This window comes from Crocuta crocuta, unplaced genomic scaffold (genome assembly GCF_008692635.1).
Source record: "Crocuta crocuta isolate KB4526 unplaced genomic scaffold, BGI_CrCroc_1.0 scaffold180, whole genome shotgun sequence".
Taxonomy (NCBI): Eukaryota; Metazoa; Chordata; class Mammalia; order Carnivora; family Hyaenidae; genus Crocuta; species Crocuta crocuta.
In genome coordinates this window covers 868,513-886,386 of record NW_027527549.1, presented here as the reverse complement: position 1 = coordinate 886,386, position 17,874 = coordinate 868,513, and the positions used below count along the sequence as shown (strand labels likewise).

The window sequence follows — 17,874 nt, the reverse complement described above, 5'->3', positions numbered from 1 at the left end:
ATAATCACTAGGAGTCTGGAAAAAGGGGAGGTATCATTGGAGTGGTTAGGAAAGGCTTTACTGAGGAGAAGAAAGAAATTTAAGAATATAGTTAGAGGAAAAAGGAGGGGATCAGGGTAACAACATTCCAGGAGCAGGGATCAGGATAACATTAACTTCAAAGGTAGCAATAAGCATGATGAGTAGAGAGAAATGGTGAGTACGTTAATTTCATTGCAATCAAGGCTCTACTTGGGAAATATGGAAAATAAATTTGCGTAGATAAAATGTGGAGAGATTCTAAAGGATTTTATTTATTTATTTATTTATTTCTGCAGGATTTTAAAGTTAGGCAGATGAAATATCCAAGTCAAAGAACTCTATACAGAGAGAAAGCAGATTCGTGGTTGCCAGTCTAATACGGGAGGAACGGGGTGTGACTGCTAAATGGGTACAGAGTTTCTTTCTAGGGTGATGAAAGTTTTGGAAATAGGTAGTGACCACTGTTGCACTGTCATTGTGGGAAACTTTGTTATGTGTATGCTATCACACACACAGAGAATTAGGCAGAAGGGTTTCAGTTTAGGGACTTTCAGTTTAGGTGGCTCAGTTGGTTAAGCGTCCGGCTTCGGCTCAGGTCATGATCTCACGGTTCATGACTTCCATCCGCGCATCGGGCTCTGTGCTGACAGCTAGGAGCCTGGAGCTGCTTTGGATTCTGTGTCTCCCTCTCTCTCTGACCCTCCCCAGCTCACACTCTGTCTCTCTCTCAAAAATAAAATAAATATTAAAAAAATTTTTTAAAAAGAATTTCAGTTTAATGCAACAACTAATAAGCATTGTAGGTTCTTCATCAGGGGAGAGGTAAGATGAAAATGGTATTTTAGGAAGATATTTGACAGGATATCATTAACCGAAAATTAGTGTTAGTTCCCAGTATATTTCCTAATGGCAAGCTGGAACATGGTAAGTGACATCAGGGTAGTTACCAAACATTTATTAAGTGCCTACTATATGCCAGTTACTGTACTTGGAGCTGGAAAGAAGTATTGTACTTTACTTTTGCATCATCCAGCGTATAAGAAATAAACAAGAGAACTTGCTTTGGAGAAAGTCCTAAGGCCTAAAGAACCCAAAGGCTGTAAAGAAAGGTAAAAACTCTAGCATTGAACCACATTTTCATTTTCAAAAGACATTTCTATAATTACACTCAGCACTGTATACAGAGAATCTTATACACCATTTCTATCTTTAAGACTTACATTGTGGGGAAATAGCTCTATTATTTAAAATTCTTTTATATCATGGAAAATCTCAAGCACATTTTAAACCTACCATAATAGCATCATCACACCAATGAAGTTAACAATAATTCCTTAATATTATCTAATATCCAGATTTTATTCAATTTTCTCAAATTGTCTCAAAAAAGTCTTTTTACAGTTGGTTTATTTGAATATGGATTAAAGACAACACACTGCATTTGGTTTATAGATTTGTTAAGTCTTTTAAAATCTGTAACAGTTTTCCTTCCTTTTTATATCTTCTCATGCCCTTTATTTGTAGAAGAGCATGGGTCGTTTGTCAAAGACTATGACTATTCAGATTTTCTTGTTTGTATTCTCATGGTTTTATTTAGCATGTTACTCTATCCCCAGGATTCTGTGTAAAATGGTAGTTGGAATTAGAAACTTGATTAATTTTAAGTTTAATTTTTTGGAAGAATACTTTTCTCTTTTTTCCCCTTTTAAAAGAATGTTTATTATTTTTGAGAGAGAGAGGAGGGAGGGAGGAGGAAGGAGGCCAGGGAGGGAGGGGTGGGGAGGGGGAAGGGCTGAGAATGAGGGGGACAGGAAGATCTGAAGTGGGCTCTGTGCTGACAGCCGAGAACCTGATGCAGGGCTTGAGCTCATGAACCATGAGATCATGACCTAAGCCCAAGTTGGATGTTTAACCAACTGAGTCACCCAGGTGCCCCTGGAAAAATACTTTTCGAAGTGAGCTAAAAGTTTTTCATGAATCATAGGCTCATTGGCTAAAAAGCTAGAAGAACAAAATTCTTGCGGCTCCAGTTATTGTTCAGTAATTTTTTACTTGCTTGTTGTGGGTTAATATTGAAAAATTGGGAAAGTTATACAAAACCAAAAAGGGATCTTGACTGACAACTTTTGATTGATGGATTTGTTTTGTTTTCTTTTGTTGTATTCTCTTCTTATCACAGATCCACATCAGGATCGGTCTTCTCCCCCCCCACCTCCACTCCCAGAAAGAACCCTGGAATCCTTCCTTCTTGCGGATGAAGATTGTAAGTAGAAGTACATTCCCCTTAAAAAGCTATAAAAATGAGACTTCTAACAGGTTAACAATAAAGTAGGACCTAAACTGAAAAGGTATAAAGAATGATTAAACAAGATAAAAATAATACATTAAAAACACCCAAAATGTATTGTAAAAACAATGCATAAAAAAGCCCAGATAAGAATTACCAAATATATAACTGTATATATCCCAAAGGCTTAAAAAGCTATGCAACACACTGGCTGTTATATGGAAACCAACTTGACAGGAAAAAAAAAATCCTGAGGAAATATAAATTGTAACCATTAACAATAGTTAATAAATAGTTAAATAGTTAAAAAATAATAATAAAAATAAAATTTAAAAAAGCTATGCAACAAAACATTTTTTTTAAAGGTGTGCAGGCTCAGTCTATAAGGACTTACTCTGCTAGCTGTCCTAACACCATGGAAAATTCAACATCTTCAAAGCAGACATCGAAGACTCCTGGAAAAACTTTCACAAGGACTAAGGTAAAGATGGAAGTTTTAAGAAACGTGCCAGAGGCTTTCCATTTCTGCAGGTGTTCATATCCTCCACCCTCCCCTGCTGCCAGAGTCAGGATGGGAATTAGGTTATTTATAAGAGCAGCTGATTGGAACAACAAGACTGATAATCATTAGGGGAACTGATTAAATCATAAATCATAAATCATAGTGTATGCATATAATGAAATGCTGTATAGCTAAAAAAAAGAGTGAGGACTCTCTCAGTGTATTTATATATGATTTATTAACTTTTCTTTAAAAGGTAGAAAATATGATCTATATTTGCATTATACATTCATAAGGGACTCTGGAAGGGATATATAAGTAATGTCTATCTGTGGGGGGAGGGTTAGAAACTGGGTAGATGGAGAACAACGATGGGAGCATTTTTTACTACAATATTTTGAATTGTAAATAAATGACTTGTGTTTAAAAATTTGAACAAAAATGTTCCAAAAATAATTTATTAAATAGGTACTATGTAGAAGAATACAGTTTTATTACATATTAGGAAAATAGAAATATAGGATATCTTCCTGCCCTTGAAAAGACGACAGGTAGTCTACTGGAATAGAATGCCTATCTGAGAAATAATGTGAAAATATAGAAAGAGAACAAAATACCATGGAACAGATTAAAATATACATGCTGAGGAAATGTGAAGAAAAGAAGAAATCTGGGTAGATTCCTGGCAGAGATAAGTTAGAGACTCAGCATAAAGGAGGCCCCGTGCATTTGCTGAGTGGAGGGAGAAGGGAGTGGTATGGTAACAGTATGGAGTGGACCTTCCTAAATTTCGTTTCGTGTATGTGTAGCCAAAGTTCTAGGCTATGATGGGAATGGCTGTGTATTGCAGCTATCTTCAGAAGCCATTGTGGATTCTGGAATGGTCCTAAAAAGAAGAGAAGTAGGAATGCCATCTTGTTCCTCAGCTATTTTGAAAACATTGTTTTGAAATACATAGGGTGATTCTTATGGAAAAATGGCAGAGATAAAATCAAGCAGAGACTCTGCACTGAGTTAAACGTAACAAGGTGGAAAAAAAATTTGTGTGTTTTGATGGCTATTTTTAAGGAAGTTACTTCTTTTGACTGCTGGCCATATTTCTACTTGATTAAAGTATTTTGGATTTCACAGGAAAACAAGAAAAAACTAACATTTCCCTTTTCGTTTTTGTAGAGTTTGAAAATTTTGAGAAATGTGAAAAAGAGTAAGTTTCTTTATACTTGTTTTTTAGAATACATATACCACGTCCAAAATTGTGTAGTTTTCCCTTTATAACCACTCTGTGAAAAAATTAACAATAGTATTCCTATACAGAGCCTTGCTAGGGCCCTGTGTGTTAGAACAATCACCTCGAGGCCTTGAACTGTGCTACGCTCTACAATACTAATACTGGAAGGGACTCAGGAGAGGGGGAGTTTCAGGATTAATAATAGGATGTTTGGCACTTTCTCCCCATTCTAAGATGCTGTCATGCAAGTGTGTTATTTAAAGTTCCTAGCAGTCTAACCTCAGATGTATTTTCTTTGAAAATAGTCACAGCAAAGCATATTGTGAAACAAATGTGTTGATATAACGAAACAAGCAGAGTATTGACACGTTTCCATTTTTGCCAAGTATTATTAGCAATAAAAGTCTGTTGCTTATTTTGTAATGAAAACAAAACTGAAAGACTCCTGAAACTGTGGGAAATTGATTATCTTAGAAGTCCTTATTTACAACTAGAAGTATATAAAACATTGTGATATACTTTTTATAAATTTGATTAATTTGGTTAATCATCAAGGTCCCAATGGCTATTTGGTATCATACTGGCGAGATAGGGAACGACAAAGAACACTGAGAAACTGTGGTTTATGGTATTGCCTATATAAGAAGGTTTATAGCTGAATCTTACCCATTTCTTCTGAGTTTTCACTCTGCCTCCCTATCAATAGACTTGTGCTTGCCTGCTTTCATTATTGACACCACACCTAATCTCGGAAGTGAACAGATTTCTCACCTATGATGGCTAAAATATGGTTGGAAAATATACTCTTTCCTCTAACGTGAGTCAAAAGAGAATTTAAACATTTCAGAGGAAATTATAGTATAAAATAGGGGAAATAAAAACAGCCCAAAGCAAAGAAGTGACTAACTTGGATAGCTAGCCAGGTTGGTTTGAAGAGCTTAGCTTATGAAACACCCAGTTTTCTTTCTGAAAAGAAAAGAGAAAAGAAAAAAGAAACTTTTTATATAGCTCCAACCCTATCTTCGGAATATCAAACAAATACACGGACACTTGAAGTAAATTAAGGTTGGCATAGATTCAGTATGTGGTGAGGCTCTCAGAAACTCTGAGTCTTATTTCTAAGTAAGACCTCGCAGATCATTCTCTAGGTCTAGGCTAATTTCAGTTTCTCAGCTGCCTTTATCCTCTGGTCTTTTGTCCCTAAATGAAGAACAATATCTGGCCCTTAAAACTGATCCCGAAGCTTTGGATTTATCTGCCTATGCTTGGGAAAATGTCCTCTTCCCTTCCAGATGGTTTATGACTTTTGAATTCCAGATGTTCTCCCTTTAGCCTGAATCTCTAACTGGTTTGTAGTTAAAGCTGGTCCTATTTTTGATAATATGAGGATTCTTCATCTGTTGTTTTCAGCTAGCATTTAAACATAATGTCATTCATTCACTGAATATTCATTGAGTGCCTACTAGGGGCCAGGCATTCTGTAAGACACTGGGTATATGATGATGAACACAAGAGGTATTAGGCTATACCTCTGTGGAACTTAAGTCTAGTTAGGGACTCAGACATTAAACAAGTAAATTCACAGATACATGCAAATAACTCATGGTGATAAACGTTGTGCAGGAAGCCAAGAGGGTAATTATAAGAGAGAGTAACAGAGGGATCTATTTTAGAATGAGTGGTCCAGGAGGCCCTATCTAAGCGATGATTCAACCTGGACATGAAGGAGCAGCCAGCCTGGAGAAAAGTGGGGAGAGGAGCCCTCCAGATAGAGGGAACAGCATTTGTGGAAGCTCTGGAGTGTCAGTTTGGTGTGTTGTAGGAACTGAGAGGAAGCCATCATAGCTGAGGGTATTAAGAGAGAGCAATAAAGTGTGGTGACTGACAAGATGGTGGAGGTGGGGGAGAAGGTAGGTAAAGCCTTATGGGTCATGTTAAGTAGTTTAGAGTTTATTTTAAGTGCAGTGGGAAGTGATTGAAGAGCTTTAAGCAGAGATGTTACATGAGGTGGTTTTTTTCTTCTTTTTTATAAAGTTTATTTTGAGAGAGAGAGAGTGAGTGTGTAGGTGTGTGTGCACAGGTGTGAGCACAAGTGGGGAAGGGGCAGAGAGGGAGGGAGAAACAGAGTCCCAAGCAGGCTCCATGCCACCATGGTGGAAGTAAAACCCATGCTCCGTGAGATCATGACCTGAGCCAAGATCAAGGGTCTCACGCCCGACCGACAGACCCCCCCGGGGGGCCCACATGATCTATTTTTTAAAAAGATCATTCTGTCTGCTGTGTGGAAAGTGAATCATAGGGTGACAAGAATTGAGCCACCGACCATGATGTCTGATGCCTACTCTTGCTGGGAAACTTTAATTACTCAGATACCCTTCAGTTGCAAGTGATAGAAAGCCCAGCGTAAGTCAGCTGAAGCAGAAGAGGGGAGTTCACTGGCCTGTAACCAGGAGCTCAACTGATATAATCAGGACCCAATCTCATTCCACATCTCCACCTTTGTGTTACTCTGTGTTAGCTCATTCATAGGCAGGCTTTTACCGTGTGGTTTCAGGCTGATGATAGAAAAAAATGAGCTCTATCCTGGTTGCTCAAGCAATAGTCTGATGACTAGTGCTGCTGATTTGGCCTGATGGTCTTGGTTTGGTTCATTTGCCCAACCTTGAACCAATTATTGCCAGTATATTATGATTAAGCAGAGCAGTGTCATACTGTTATTAAAATATTTAACAATCGTTACACATAGACACAGACCAAGAGGGAATGAGGTCAGACCTAACTGGTATGAATGACCATGACCATGTACCCACTGAAAACTAGCCCCGGTCATAGGTCAGTTCCTTGATCTAAAGGGAGAATCACCTTCACCAGAAGTATGGGAGCTGAAAATTGGGGCAGGGCGGTTTCCTAAAGGAAAAGTCAAGTTCTGTTATCAGAAGGAGGAGGAATTAATGCTGGGCAGGCCACATAAACATATCTGTGACATGATGTAGTTCTACTGGAGCTGCCATAAGAAGAAAATCAAGGGGCGCCTGGGTGGCTCAGCCGGTTAAGCATCTGACTTCTGTTCAGGTCATGATCTCACGGTTCGTGAGTTTGAGCCCCAGGTCTGGCTCTGTGCTGACAGCTCAGAGCCTGGAGCCTGTTTCAGATTCTGTGTCTCCCTCTCTCTCTGACCCTCCCCTGCTCACACTGTCTCTCTCTCTCTCAGAAATAAAAAACATTTTAAAAAATTTAAAAAAAGATTTAAAAAAAGGAGAAAAATCAAGATATTTCATTAAATGAAAAAAGTAAATTATAGGATAATTAATCTTGTTTATGTAACAGCCTGATAACAAAACTAAGTCCTCACAAGTATATTAAGTTTAACCATATGGCATGGACATTTTCAAAACACAAAAACCAACCAAACAACAAAAAAACAAATTATGTCAAGCTAGTATGCAAAATAGCAGTTCCCTCTGATATATTTATTTGCAGAATCTTTTGTCTCCCATTATAAAAACAGACAATACTCCCTCCTGTTGGCATAACTGTTTTCTTTCGGTAGGATGTATCCAGCTCTCAGCTCACAAGCATCATAGTGATGATTGAAATGTCCTTAACTTTCTCACCTTCACTCATTGCTTATTCGTGTCTCTACCCTCAGGGCCTAGCCCCATGCTTGGCACGTAATAGGTACTCAATAAATATATATGTTGATCGAATCTGATTGAAATTCATTATGTGCTGCGGTGCTTCCTACTAAGGTATCTCCCCGAAAAATGTTTTTTCCCTCAAATCCTAGCATTAGCCATGTGCTTACAAACATAGATGCAGTCCTCACGCTGCTTACTGAAAATGCTGAAAACCAAAAAAGGGTGAATATTTAATCATTTCTCCCTAATCCTATGCTGTTTGTACACAAAGTTTTACAGAAAGTTTGTACAGACCTGAAATTATTTTTTTCACTGCTAAATAGTGCACACGCAAAATGAGGACGATATGAAAACTGGATTGTTTTTAAAATTGGGCAGAAATTGATACATGAATATATTAAGGTGCTGGGGAGAGAAACATGCTTGTAAGTTTACCTATTAGTAGCTAAAATAGCAAAACAAAGTGATATAATAATGTTTTGGGGAGCTTCTGGGCCTCTATAATGGGAAAAAGTAGGCTGGAAAGTGGAGATATTCCAGGAGTAAAGGATGCTGTAAGAAGAACCATAGATGAACTCAGGTGGAAAACAAATGATTTAAAAGTATCTTAAGAGTGATGAGTGCAAAGTAAAATGAAATCAAAAGCCACAGTTTGAATCCCCTGCTAAGCTGTTTCACAATGTAGTTGAAGCTATTCCTGAATCCTCTGGTGATTTTCTTTAGTGTTGGGCCTTCCTATACAATGTGTTTGCAAGGAAAAGAAACTTAAAATATCCACACAAAAATGTGTTAACCCATTTGTAAATAAGCATCTGTATTTCATGATATTTTATAGTGACATGTTAATTCAGGAGCCTTAATTACGCTCGAGGAAATATTTCAACAGTTATGTGTTCTGATAAACAGTAATCAGAGTTGGTCTTCATTTTTCCTTACATTTTTTTCTTTTGACTCCAGGTATCACTAATTCATCCCCCGCAAACAAGCCTGCAGAGTCTGTTCCGTCAAATTATTCCAGCTCCTTTCTGAACTTTGGTATGTAGGCGTGTTATTCTCCAGCAGGGTTAAAAACAAAAAAGTTTATCGTGTAGTCTGGGATACAACTTTAAATATGATTCAAGGTTGATATATTGGTCCTTATATTTATATTCTTTCCATGCAAGTTTTCCTTTTCTTTTTGACCTTAGCTACCTCTTAACGTCTTTCCTAGGACTGAATTGCCTAGGAAAGCAGAAAATAAAGCTAGGTAACCAAATGACTACATTGCCATGTGGTAAATGAATGTGACTAGCCAAGTGAAGAAATTCTGAGATGCTAGGATACTCCCGTTCATATCTAATCAAAGTTATAAAGAATACGCAAGTGTGGTCATAAGAACAACACTTGCTAGCTAATTTTATATAATTTGTCTACAGGAGGGGCCGAAGCACAATTCTGACAGTTTAAAGGAATTGTTTGCCCCATTGTCCTTAATTATAAACTATAAGCTCAAAATGATTTTATATTATTTTAAGCATCCTATTCTAGATGGAAAATTCATGATACTATTTAAGATAGTATCACCTATAAATTTTTTGGTAAGAAATATGGTAACTAATATAGGCTATGATTACAAATTATTGTAAAAGCAGACCCCCTCCCCTGAAAGGATCTGGGAGCCCCCAGGGTACCTTGGGATGAGACCTTGAGAATTATTGCTGTGTGATATCGCCCTTACTTGTATGGTCAGAACTGGGTTGCTGCCACGTCCACATTGTGGGTGTTAAGAAGATGAGAGAAAAAGGTGTAAGAGGTGAGATCTCCTCTTCTGGCCGCAAGGTACTGACTGGCCTGGAAGTGGCAACATCATGTCAGTAACATTCCCTTGAAGAGAATTTGGCATCTAAATGGCAAGGGTGACTGGGGACAGTAACGACAGTGGGTAGGCAGTTGCTGAAGTACAATTCTTTTCCTGGAGAAGCAATTCCTAGACAGGTTCTGCTGCACAGGTAGCAATCCCTGCCATCCCTGGATTATGGTCCCCATTTCACCGTGGCAAAATATTTAACTAGAATCTTTGGATATGGTTTTTGGGCTGTAAAATTTTATTTGGGGGCACCCAGGTGGCTCAGTTGGCTTAGTGTCCGACTCTTGGTTTCAGCTCAGGTCATGATCTCACAGTCTGTAGGTTCGAGCCCCACATTGGGCTCTGCGCTGACAGCTTGGGATCCTCTCTCTCCCTCTCTCTACCCCTCCCCCACTAATGCCCTCTCTCTTTCAAAAATAAACATTTAAAAAAGTTTATCTAGATTATATGGACTCCAAGGTTTAAAATGTTAGAAAAAAGAAGTTATTCTTATGAAATCATTTAGTTAAAAAATTCATACATATTATCATATAACCTATTAAAAACAAACAAACACCAAACTGCCTGAAACATAAATGTTCTCTTCCTTCCTTCTTTTCTCCCCATCAGTGATACCACTTGAGTAACTCATGACCCATCTAACTTTACAACAATCTGTGATCTAATATGGAGAGAAGATAGTACAGAGCTGTCTCCATATTAATATGCTTAGTTTGAATATTTACTTACTTAAAAACAATTCTTTCACTAGCCCCTCCCTCCTTTTTTTTATGAAGGAAGCAATCTAAATTGTAGTAATAATTTACTTATAAAAGTATTTAAATTTGACTAAAAATTTTGTTTACAAACATTTTTATTTTTCCTGAATTGGCCTACATGCCAAAAAAGGTAGTTCGCTCTTGTTCTAAACTATTCTGAATTGATCAGTGGAAAAGACTGAATGTAGGTATTTCTTCAGATTTCACTTAGTACTTATATATTATGTTCTTACTTCTATTCTCAGTTCACTTGAGTTACACTCAAGCTATCTGGACTGAATGCACGAGTTTGTGATTGTTCGTGCGAAACTATTTAAACTGAAGTATTTTACCTTCTATTTTCTTTTTATCACTCAGCGGAGTAAAATATACATGAACGTGGCTGTGTACTTCTCCAATTTTTTTTATCATCACCATTATTAAATTTAATGTTAGTAGGTTTCTTGTTTTTATCTTCTTTTCTTCTCTTCTTCCATACCCTCCTTTTCTTCTAGTTCTGGTATAGTTTTTTTGTGGTTCCGATGGAAGCAACACTTAAGTGTTTATGATGTGCCATGCATTGAGCTGGATACTTCAACAAATACCTATCTGATCTTTCCATCAGTTCTATACAGTATACAATACCCACAATTTTCTAAGATGATGGAATGAAAGGTTTTGGAATATTTTTAAGTTTTCCATTCTCTGTTCTCCCTTTGTATTTCAAAGCATTTGTTGTTCAGTTTGAGTGCCTAAAGTTGTTAAGTATCAGAGTACCTTGAAAATGTAACTTCATCAAAAAAAAGTCCTATGTTGCTGAAGTGATAGTTGATGTTATCAACCTGCAAATCTTTTAAAAATGATCCTGAAATAGTTTTCATTGGTTGTACACAATTTCCTTGTCCTCCTTCTTTTGAGGAGAGAGAGGGGACAGAGAGGAATGTTTAAAGGAGACAGATAAATAAAAGTGATTACTTTAGTTGTTCACGATTGTTTATTAGTTTATTTTCCCAAGCTTTTCAAACAATCTCTTAGTAAATTGAGGGCTTTCTGTGCTGAAAGTAGAAATATAACTGAGTTTTTGTTTTTGATTTTTCTTTTTTTGAGAGAGAGAGGGCACAAGTGAGCGAGGGTGAGAGGAAGAGAGAGAATCCCACAAGGGGCAGTGAGAGAGAGAGAGAAGTGGAGCTCACCCAGGGCTCTGTTTTACCCAAAGTGGGGCTTGTGTTCACCTGAAACGGGGTTCGTGCTCACCAGATGTGGGGCTCAAACTCATGAACTGTAAGATCATGACCTGAGCCGAAGTCGGATGCTTAAAATGACTGAGCCACCCAGGTGTCAGAAATATAACTGAGTTCAATATAATAATTTTGTAAAGCAAAGCTTTACAAAGCTCAGGTCATGATCTCATGGTTTGTAGGTTCAAGCCCTGCATCGGGCTCTCTGCTGTCAGTGTGGAGCCCACCTCGGATCTTCTGTCTCCTCTGCCCTTCCCTGGTTTGCTTTCTCTCTTTCTCAAAAATAAACATTAAAAAAAACTGGGAAGAAAAGAATATTACAGTTGATTCTTGAACAATGTAGGGGTAGGGATGCCCCCCTGACTCCCATGTAGTTGAAAATCTGCAAAACTTAAAATGTCCCAAAACTTAATTACTAATACCAAACTCTCGACCTGAAGACTTAATGTTATCTTATCTATCTCTCTAGATATCAAAAACTATGTTTTTACAATAAAGTAAGCTAAACAGAATGTGTTCAAGGGTAAGCTGTATATGCTGAATTACTAAAGGTTGTTATAACCAGGGTTCTTCATCCAATTATTATCTTTATTAAATTTGTAAGTGTTCTACAAATTTAAAGCGTTGTTAGTATTCTGTTACCATTTACGCATTAACTTAATATGCCTTTTTAAAAAAAATGTTTTATTTATTTCTAGGAGATAGAGAGAGAGAGAGACAGCGCGAGCAGGGGAGGGTCAGAGAGAGAGGGAGTCACAGACTCTGAAACAGGCTCCAGGCTCTGAGCTGGCAGTCAGCACAGAGCCCGACGCGGGGCTCGAACCCACGAACCTCGAGATCATGACCTAAGAGAAAGTCGGACGCTTAACCGACTAAGCCACCCAGGCGCCCCCTTAATATGCCTTTATAATCAATTATTACACTGATCAAACATGCTGCCTAACTTTTTGGAAAAAAAAATCCATGTACTTGCATACATTATAATACGCTCTAAAATCCAAGTATTCATTTCTACACTAAAAAACTTTTCCATGTTATTGTTGTTCCCAGGTTTCGCAAATCGTTTTTCAAAACCCAAAGGACCAAGGAAACCACCGGCGACTTGGAATATTTAACACAACTCCGGAATATGTAGCTGCAAGTGCATCTGCAAATAAGACTCCTAGAACACTGCTTGTAACAGAAGTGCTCTATAGTTACAATTTCAACAACGGAGACACTGTAATGTGTTGATAGCAGTATTAGAAAAGCCATATTCAAAGAAGTGCCGGAAATTTTCCATTTTCATCTCATTTGCATTTGGTTGGAAACTGGAAACAAGTTTGTCAACTGGGCTTATGTAGAGAATGCTGTATGAGAACATTTTAGAACGAACTTATTTGTGATTTTGGAAGTTATTTTTATTCTACTTTTCTACATAAATAGAAACTTGAAAATATTTGTAAGAATTGGATCTCAACTGAATGTTTACATTGCCAGATTTTACAATAGCAAGTGTTTCACAAAATCTGACCTGTGGTTGTGGTAAAAAAATGATACAAAATGACTGCTCGTGACAATGACTGGAAGTTATTTTTTGCCTAAATGGAGTATGCACATCTTCCTAAAGGTGGAAAACCAGAGTAATAACAAAGGGAAAAGTTGTGATTAAGAGAACAAACTACGTAAATAGTAAATATCATTTTTGTATTTGGATATACCAACTAACAGGATGTTCAACTACATTTCTGATAAATTTCCATCAAAGTTCTTCAATTAACAAATACAGAATAATCAACAAAATAGTTATCTGTTGGTAGCATTTTCTTCATTTCAAAGGTCCTATATAAACATGTGCAACTTATATCCAACTAGTTTAAAATTTTTTTGGAGGGGGGGAGAAATGAGGGAGGAGGAGGAGAGAGAGAGAGAGAATGAATTTAAGCGGGCTCTGGCTATCACCAGGCTCTCACAACCCTGAGATCAGGACCTGCGAGGAAATCAAGAGTCTTATGCTTAACCAGTTGAGCTATCCAGGGGCCCTAAAAATCTTTCTATAAAATTATGGATCTGCCTTATTTTAAGAAAATCTGATTTTTCAAATCTAATTTTATGTAACAAGTTAATGGGTAATTATTATTACAAAGGATTTCCCTGGGTTCCCCTCATGATTTAACTTTTTTTGAAGTTTAGAATAAGTTTCTTTTTAACTCTTAGAACCTAAAGTACTCAAACAGCGTTTGTTCTTCAATGTCTTTCATCACAAAGCCAGAGGAGAGCGCAAACTGGATAAAATGTTAACCTGTTTATTGTAGTACTTTGTACACAATAGGTGCTCAATAAACTGTTTTGTCTTTAACTCTACTGTAGTGTTCATTTAGCTCAATACTCCAGGCACTAGTGGTATTTCTGAGTACTTTATTGTAATCAATGGTTTCCACATATCTCTATCAAGGACCAAAAACAGGAACAGAATCTTAGGGAAAATCTAAAGCGCCGCTGAAGTTGTGAACGCATTTCTGGGCAGCAACCTTGGTGCACAGTGACGATTTCTGGAGAGTTCCGGGGTAGGCACACTTCTCAAGTTCACGCAACCTTATACTTGCGACTTGGAAAAAAAACCCCTACTCAAAAAGTTTAAAAACATGGGCTCTCTAAAAAGTGACGGATTCAGAAGAAGTGACGGCCTCTACCCTCCCAGGCGTCAGCGGGGATGTGGCTCTAGGCGAGGTGCGCGCCAGGCTCCCAGCCGGCCGTTATTGCACCTGCCTTGTTACGCGGGGACCTGTAACCATGGCAATGACCACGAAGAGGTTAAAAAATGTCTTCGCTGCAGCCCGATTATATTCTAAACCCACATCGCCCTCGTCTTCCGTATGACCAAGTTCCCCTCTTCATTTCGTTGCTTGCCCAAGGATAAAAGGCCGGCGATTCCTCGAAAAGGTCAGGAGAGGAATATGAATTTGAAAAGTACCGACGGAGGCCACCTACTCCGTGTAAAATGACCAAGGGGACACGAAGGCCGCAAAGGGAACGCGCAGATGGGCTCTGAAAGCCACGAACACTGTTCCAGCCGTTAAGGCGGTTGGCGGCAACTCTCGGCCCAGCGGCGGTTGCGTCGCCGCCCGAAGCGTGACTCCGCGCACGCTCTCTAGCGGCCCCTCCGCTCCCAGAGCCAGGGACGCGGCGGGGGCGCGGGGGAACTACCGCTCCCGTGAGGCTCTGCGCGGCCCAGGCCGCTTTATCACGGAGCTCACTCGGCGAGGCCTGCAGGGAAGCGCCGGAAACTGCCGCTTCCGGCATGTTCGGCTCCGGAGGAAGAACGGCCGAGAAGCGGAGGGCGGGGAAGAGACTCCAATGCCCAGCGGGCCGTGCGCGGGAGGCGCCTGCGCGCTATGCGGACGGGGGGGCGGTCGGGCCATTTAAATGTGTGTTTGTGGGTGAAATGGCTGCGCAGGTCGGAGCGGTGCGCGTAGTACGGGCGGTGGCGGCGCAGGAGGAGCCGGACAAAGAGGGGAAGGAGAAACCCCATGNCGGGGCCGCTGCCGCCAACGAATGCAGCCCCAGCCGTCCCAGGCCCTGTTGAGCCTCTGCTCCTGCCGCCTCCGCCGCCACCTTCGCTGGCACCCGCCGGCCCCTCTGTCGCCGCCCCGCTCCCGGCCCCGGGCACGTCGGCCCTCTTCACCTTCTCTCCCCTGACGGTGAGCGCGGCCGGGCCCAAGCATAAGGGCCACAAGGAGCGGCACAAGCACCATCACCACCGCGGCCCCGATGGTGACCCCGGCTCCTGCGTTCCGGGCGATCTCAAGCACAAGGACAAGCAGGAAAACGGCGACAGAACTGGAGGGGTGCCTCTGATCAAGGCCCCCAAGAGAGGTGAGAGCGGGCGAACTACCCCGAGCTTGGGCGCTAGGTCTCTCTCGGCTCCGACATCCCGCCCCTTTAGCCCGGAAAGACGCCAGACCCCTGCGTACCTCCTGCCGCTCTGCTCCCTTAAGCCCACTGGGGTGGACTCCGGATTTCAAACCGTTGACACAGCCTGACCTNCCTTTACCAGCGTTTGTTTTCAAATTCGCCAGGGTTTCCGCGCCGCGCGGTCCTTGGCGTGGGATTAGCTGCTGGGGTACTAAAACCTGCCTTCCTAAAGTAAAGGCTTGTCGCTAAAATCCTTTTCCTCTTGTTTTCTTTGCTGGAAAGCGTTTAATCTAAACTCACCTCGGCTCCAGAATATTCACAGGTACGGTGTGGGCTTTGATGAGTTTGATGACCCGACTCACAGGTTGCTTTAGTTTTCTGCAAAGCAAAATATCAAGCGTAGTTCATGGTGGTTCTTTTTTTATCCGGAGGTGAAATAGTTATTAATTTAGTATGAAAACTTAATTCTCGATAGAGACGGGGAAGGTTTTCTTTCCCTTACGATCCTAGGAAATAGGACCAGCCGTGCCTCTGAAAAGTGAGAAACGTGCTGTAGCGGGTAGTTAGAAGGAAGAATTCCCGTTGCGGTTTATCCTTTCTGGCACACACAGAAAAATTGAGAATTTATTTAATTCCAAGAACCCACACTGAAGTCAAGAATGCCGAACCCAAAACATGTAGGACTACCTAACTGTGGAATCTAGAGAAATTTTTACTAACATTGGTGTCTTCCTGTTCCCAGGTGGAATATATTTGTATTCTCCGTAGAAAGGAGAGGATATGAATTTTGATTCTGCTGTGTGTACATGATTTCATATAATTTGTTGTATTTCTTTAGGAAGATTTTAATGTACTTACATGTTCATATTGGGCCACCTGGCGTTATTACCTGTTAATGAACAAGTCTTTCAAATCTAAAGTTTGCAGAGTCCTGGATTCCCTCCACTGTACTTAGACTTGACTCAGTAAGGCTTTTTGTGGTGCTGCTTACAAATAGTGCAGTTTTTTGCAAATAATTTATTGAATTAAATCTTTGCTCCTTTGCTGGTGCTCAGATGTTATTATCAGGAATAACACTTGTGCCATGCTGGCAGGAGTGCCAGTTTCCACCACCAGTATGCAGTGATCTTGATCTCTTTCATTTCTCACCTTCTCATTTCTCCTGTGCGTGTGTTTTAACCACAGATTTGGAGGGAATCTTAGAGATCATCCAATTCAAATTTGTATTGTGGAAGAGGAAAGCGTGGCCCAGAGTAGTGAAGTGACTTGTCTAATTAAGTCACAGTTAATTAGTCCCAAGTACAAACGTTAAAATTTTTTTCTTTTAATGAATTATTGTCATAATAGGGAGTAGAACCCAGATCTCTTGAATCCCAGTCAGGCATGCTCCCCTCACTGCGTGTTGTACCTCTCTTTATGCTGTTTACTTTCCCCTTCTTTGCTTACTCCTTCCCTGTGCCTTGGAATCAGAATGACGGTAGCCAGTCCCATCCAAAATTTGTGGCCTAGCCCCTGTTTATGGAGGGATAGGGGTAATTACATGTATAATAAACAATGCGGTCCTTCTCTGAGGACTCACACAGGCCCAGTGCTCTTTAAAAAATAGACAAAAACGGGGCGCCGGGTTGGCTCGGTCAGTTAAGCGCCTGGCTTCAGTTCAGGTCATGATCTCATGGTTCGTGGGTTCGAGCCTCCTGTCGGGCTCTGTGCTGACAGCTCAGAGCCTGGAGCCTGCTTTGGATTCTGTGTCTCCCTCTTTCTCTCTCTCTCTGCACCTCCCCTGCTCATGCTCTGTCTCAAGAATGAATAAACATTAAAAAAAATTTTTTTTAATTAAAAAGCAGTTAAAAATCTTTAACCCAGTGTTGTCTGACAGAACTTTCTCCAGTGATGGAGGTGTTCTGTGTCTGTGCTCTACAGTAGAGTAGCCACTGGTCATATGTGGCTCTTGAAACAAATCTTGAAGACTTAAATGTGGGTGTTCTGATTGAGGAATCGCATTTTAAATTTTATTTAATTCTAATTAGCTTATAATTAGCTTGTTTTGGCTAGTGGCTACCATATTGGACAGTGCAGCTTGAAGCATTTGTAGTTGGCCAGTATGTGAAGAAGTGGGTTAAGATCAAGTAATTTAAACATCTTACCTTTTTTTGTTAGTTGAAATACAATAAGCATGTAATGTTATGTTAGTTTCAGGTGTATAACACAATTCCATATATTTCAGAAGGATCACCATAGTAAGTCTATTTTAAACATTTTAACTTTCTAAAAAAATGTTTGTTTATTTTTGAGAGAGAGAGAGAGCACTGTGCGAGGGCTCAGGGAGGGGCAGAGAGAGGGAGAGAGAGACTTCCAAGCAGGCTCCGCCCTGTCTTGACAGATCACCTATCGGTGCTTGAACTTAGGAACAGTGAGATCATGACCTGAGCTGAAATCAAGAGTGGGATGCTTAAGGACTGAGCTGCCCAGCCGCCCCTAAACAT

The 17,874-nt window shown here is 40.1% G+C and overlaps 2 protein-coding genes across 3 annotated transcripts in view; both read left to right on the top strand.

Annotated features, from left to right (window-relative positions):
• PTPN22 (protein tyrosine phosphatase non-receptor type 22) overlaps window positions 1–13,835 on the top strand; it is a 57,802-nt gene extending 43,967 nt beyond the window's left edge. For both annotated transcript variants that reach the window (XM_077766850.1, XM_077766846.1), the window contains 5 exons: window positions 2,201–2,284; window positions 2,674–2,789; window positions 3,984–4,014; window positions 8,634–8,711; window positions 12,548–13,835. In XM_077766850.1, the coding sequence (XP_077622976.1) occupies window positions 2,201–2,284; window positions 2,674–2,789; window positions 3,984–4,014; window positions 8,634–8,711; window positions 12,548–12,612 (374 nt within the window). In that variant the 3' untranslated portion in view covers window positions 12,613–13,835. The remainder of the gene's footprint in view (window positions 1–2,200; window positions 2,285–2,673; window positions 2,790–3,983; window positions 4,015–8,633; window positions 8,712–12,547) is intronic.
• Window positions 13,836–14,777: 942 nt separating this feature from the next.
• RSBN1 (round spermatid basic protein 1) overlaps window positions 14,778–17,874 on the top strand; it is a 42,396-nt gene continuing 39,299 nt past the window's right edge. Inside the window, 2 exon segments of the mRNA XM_077766842.1 lie at window positions 14,778–15,007; window positions 15,009–15,352. Of these exon segments, the coding sequence (XP_077622968.1) occupies window positions 14,778–15,007; window positions 15,009–15,352 (574 nt within the window).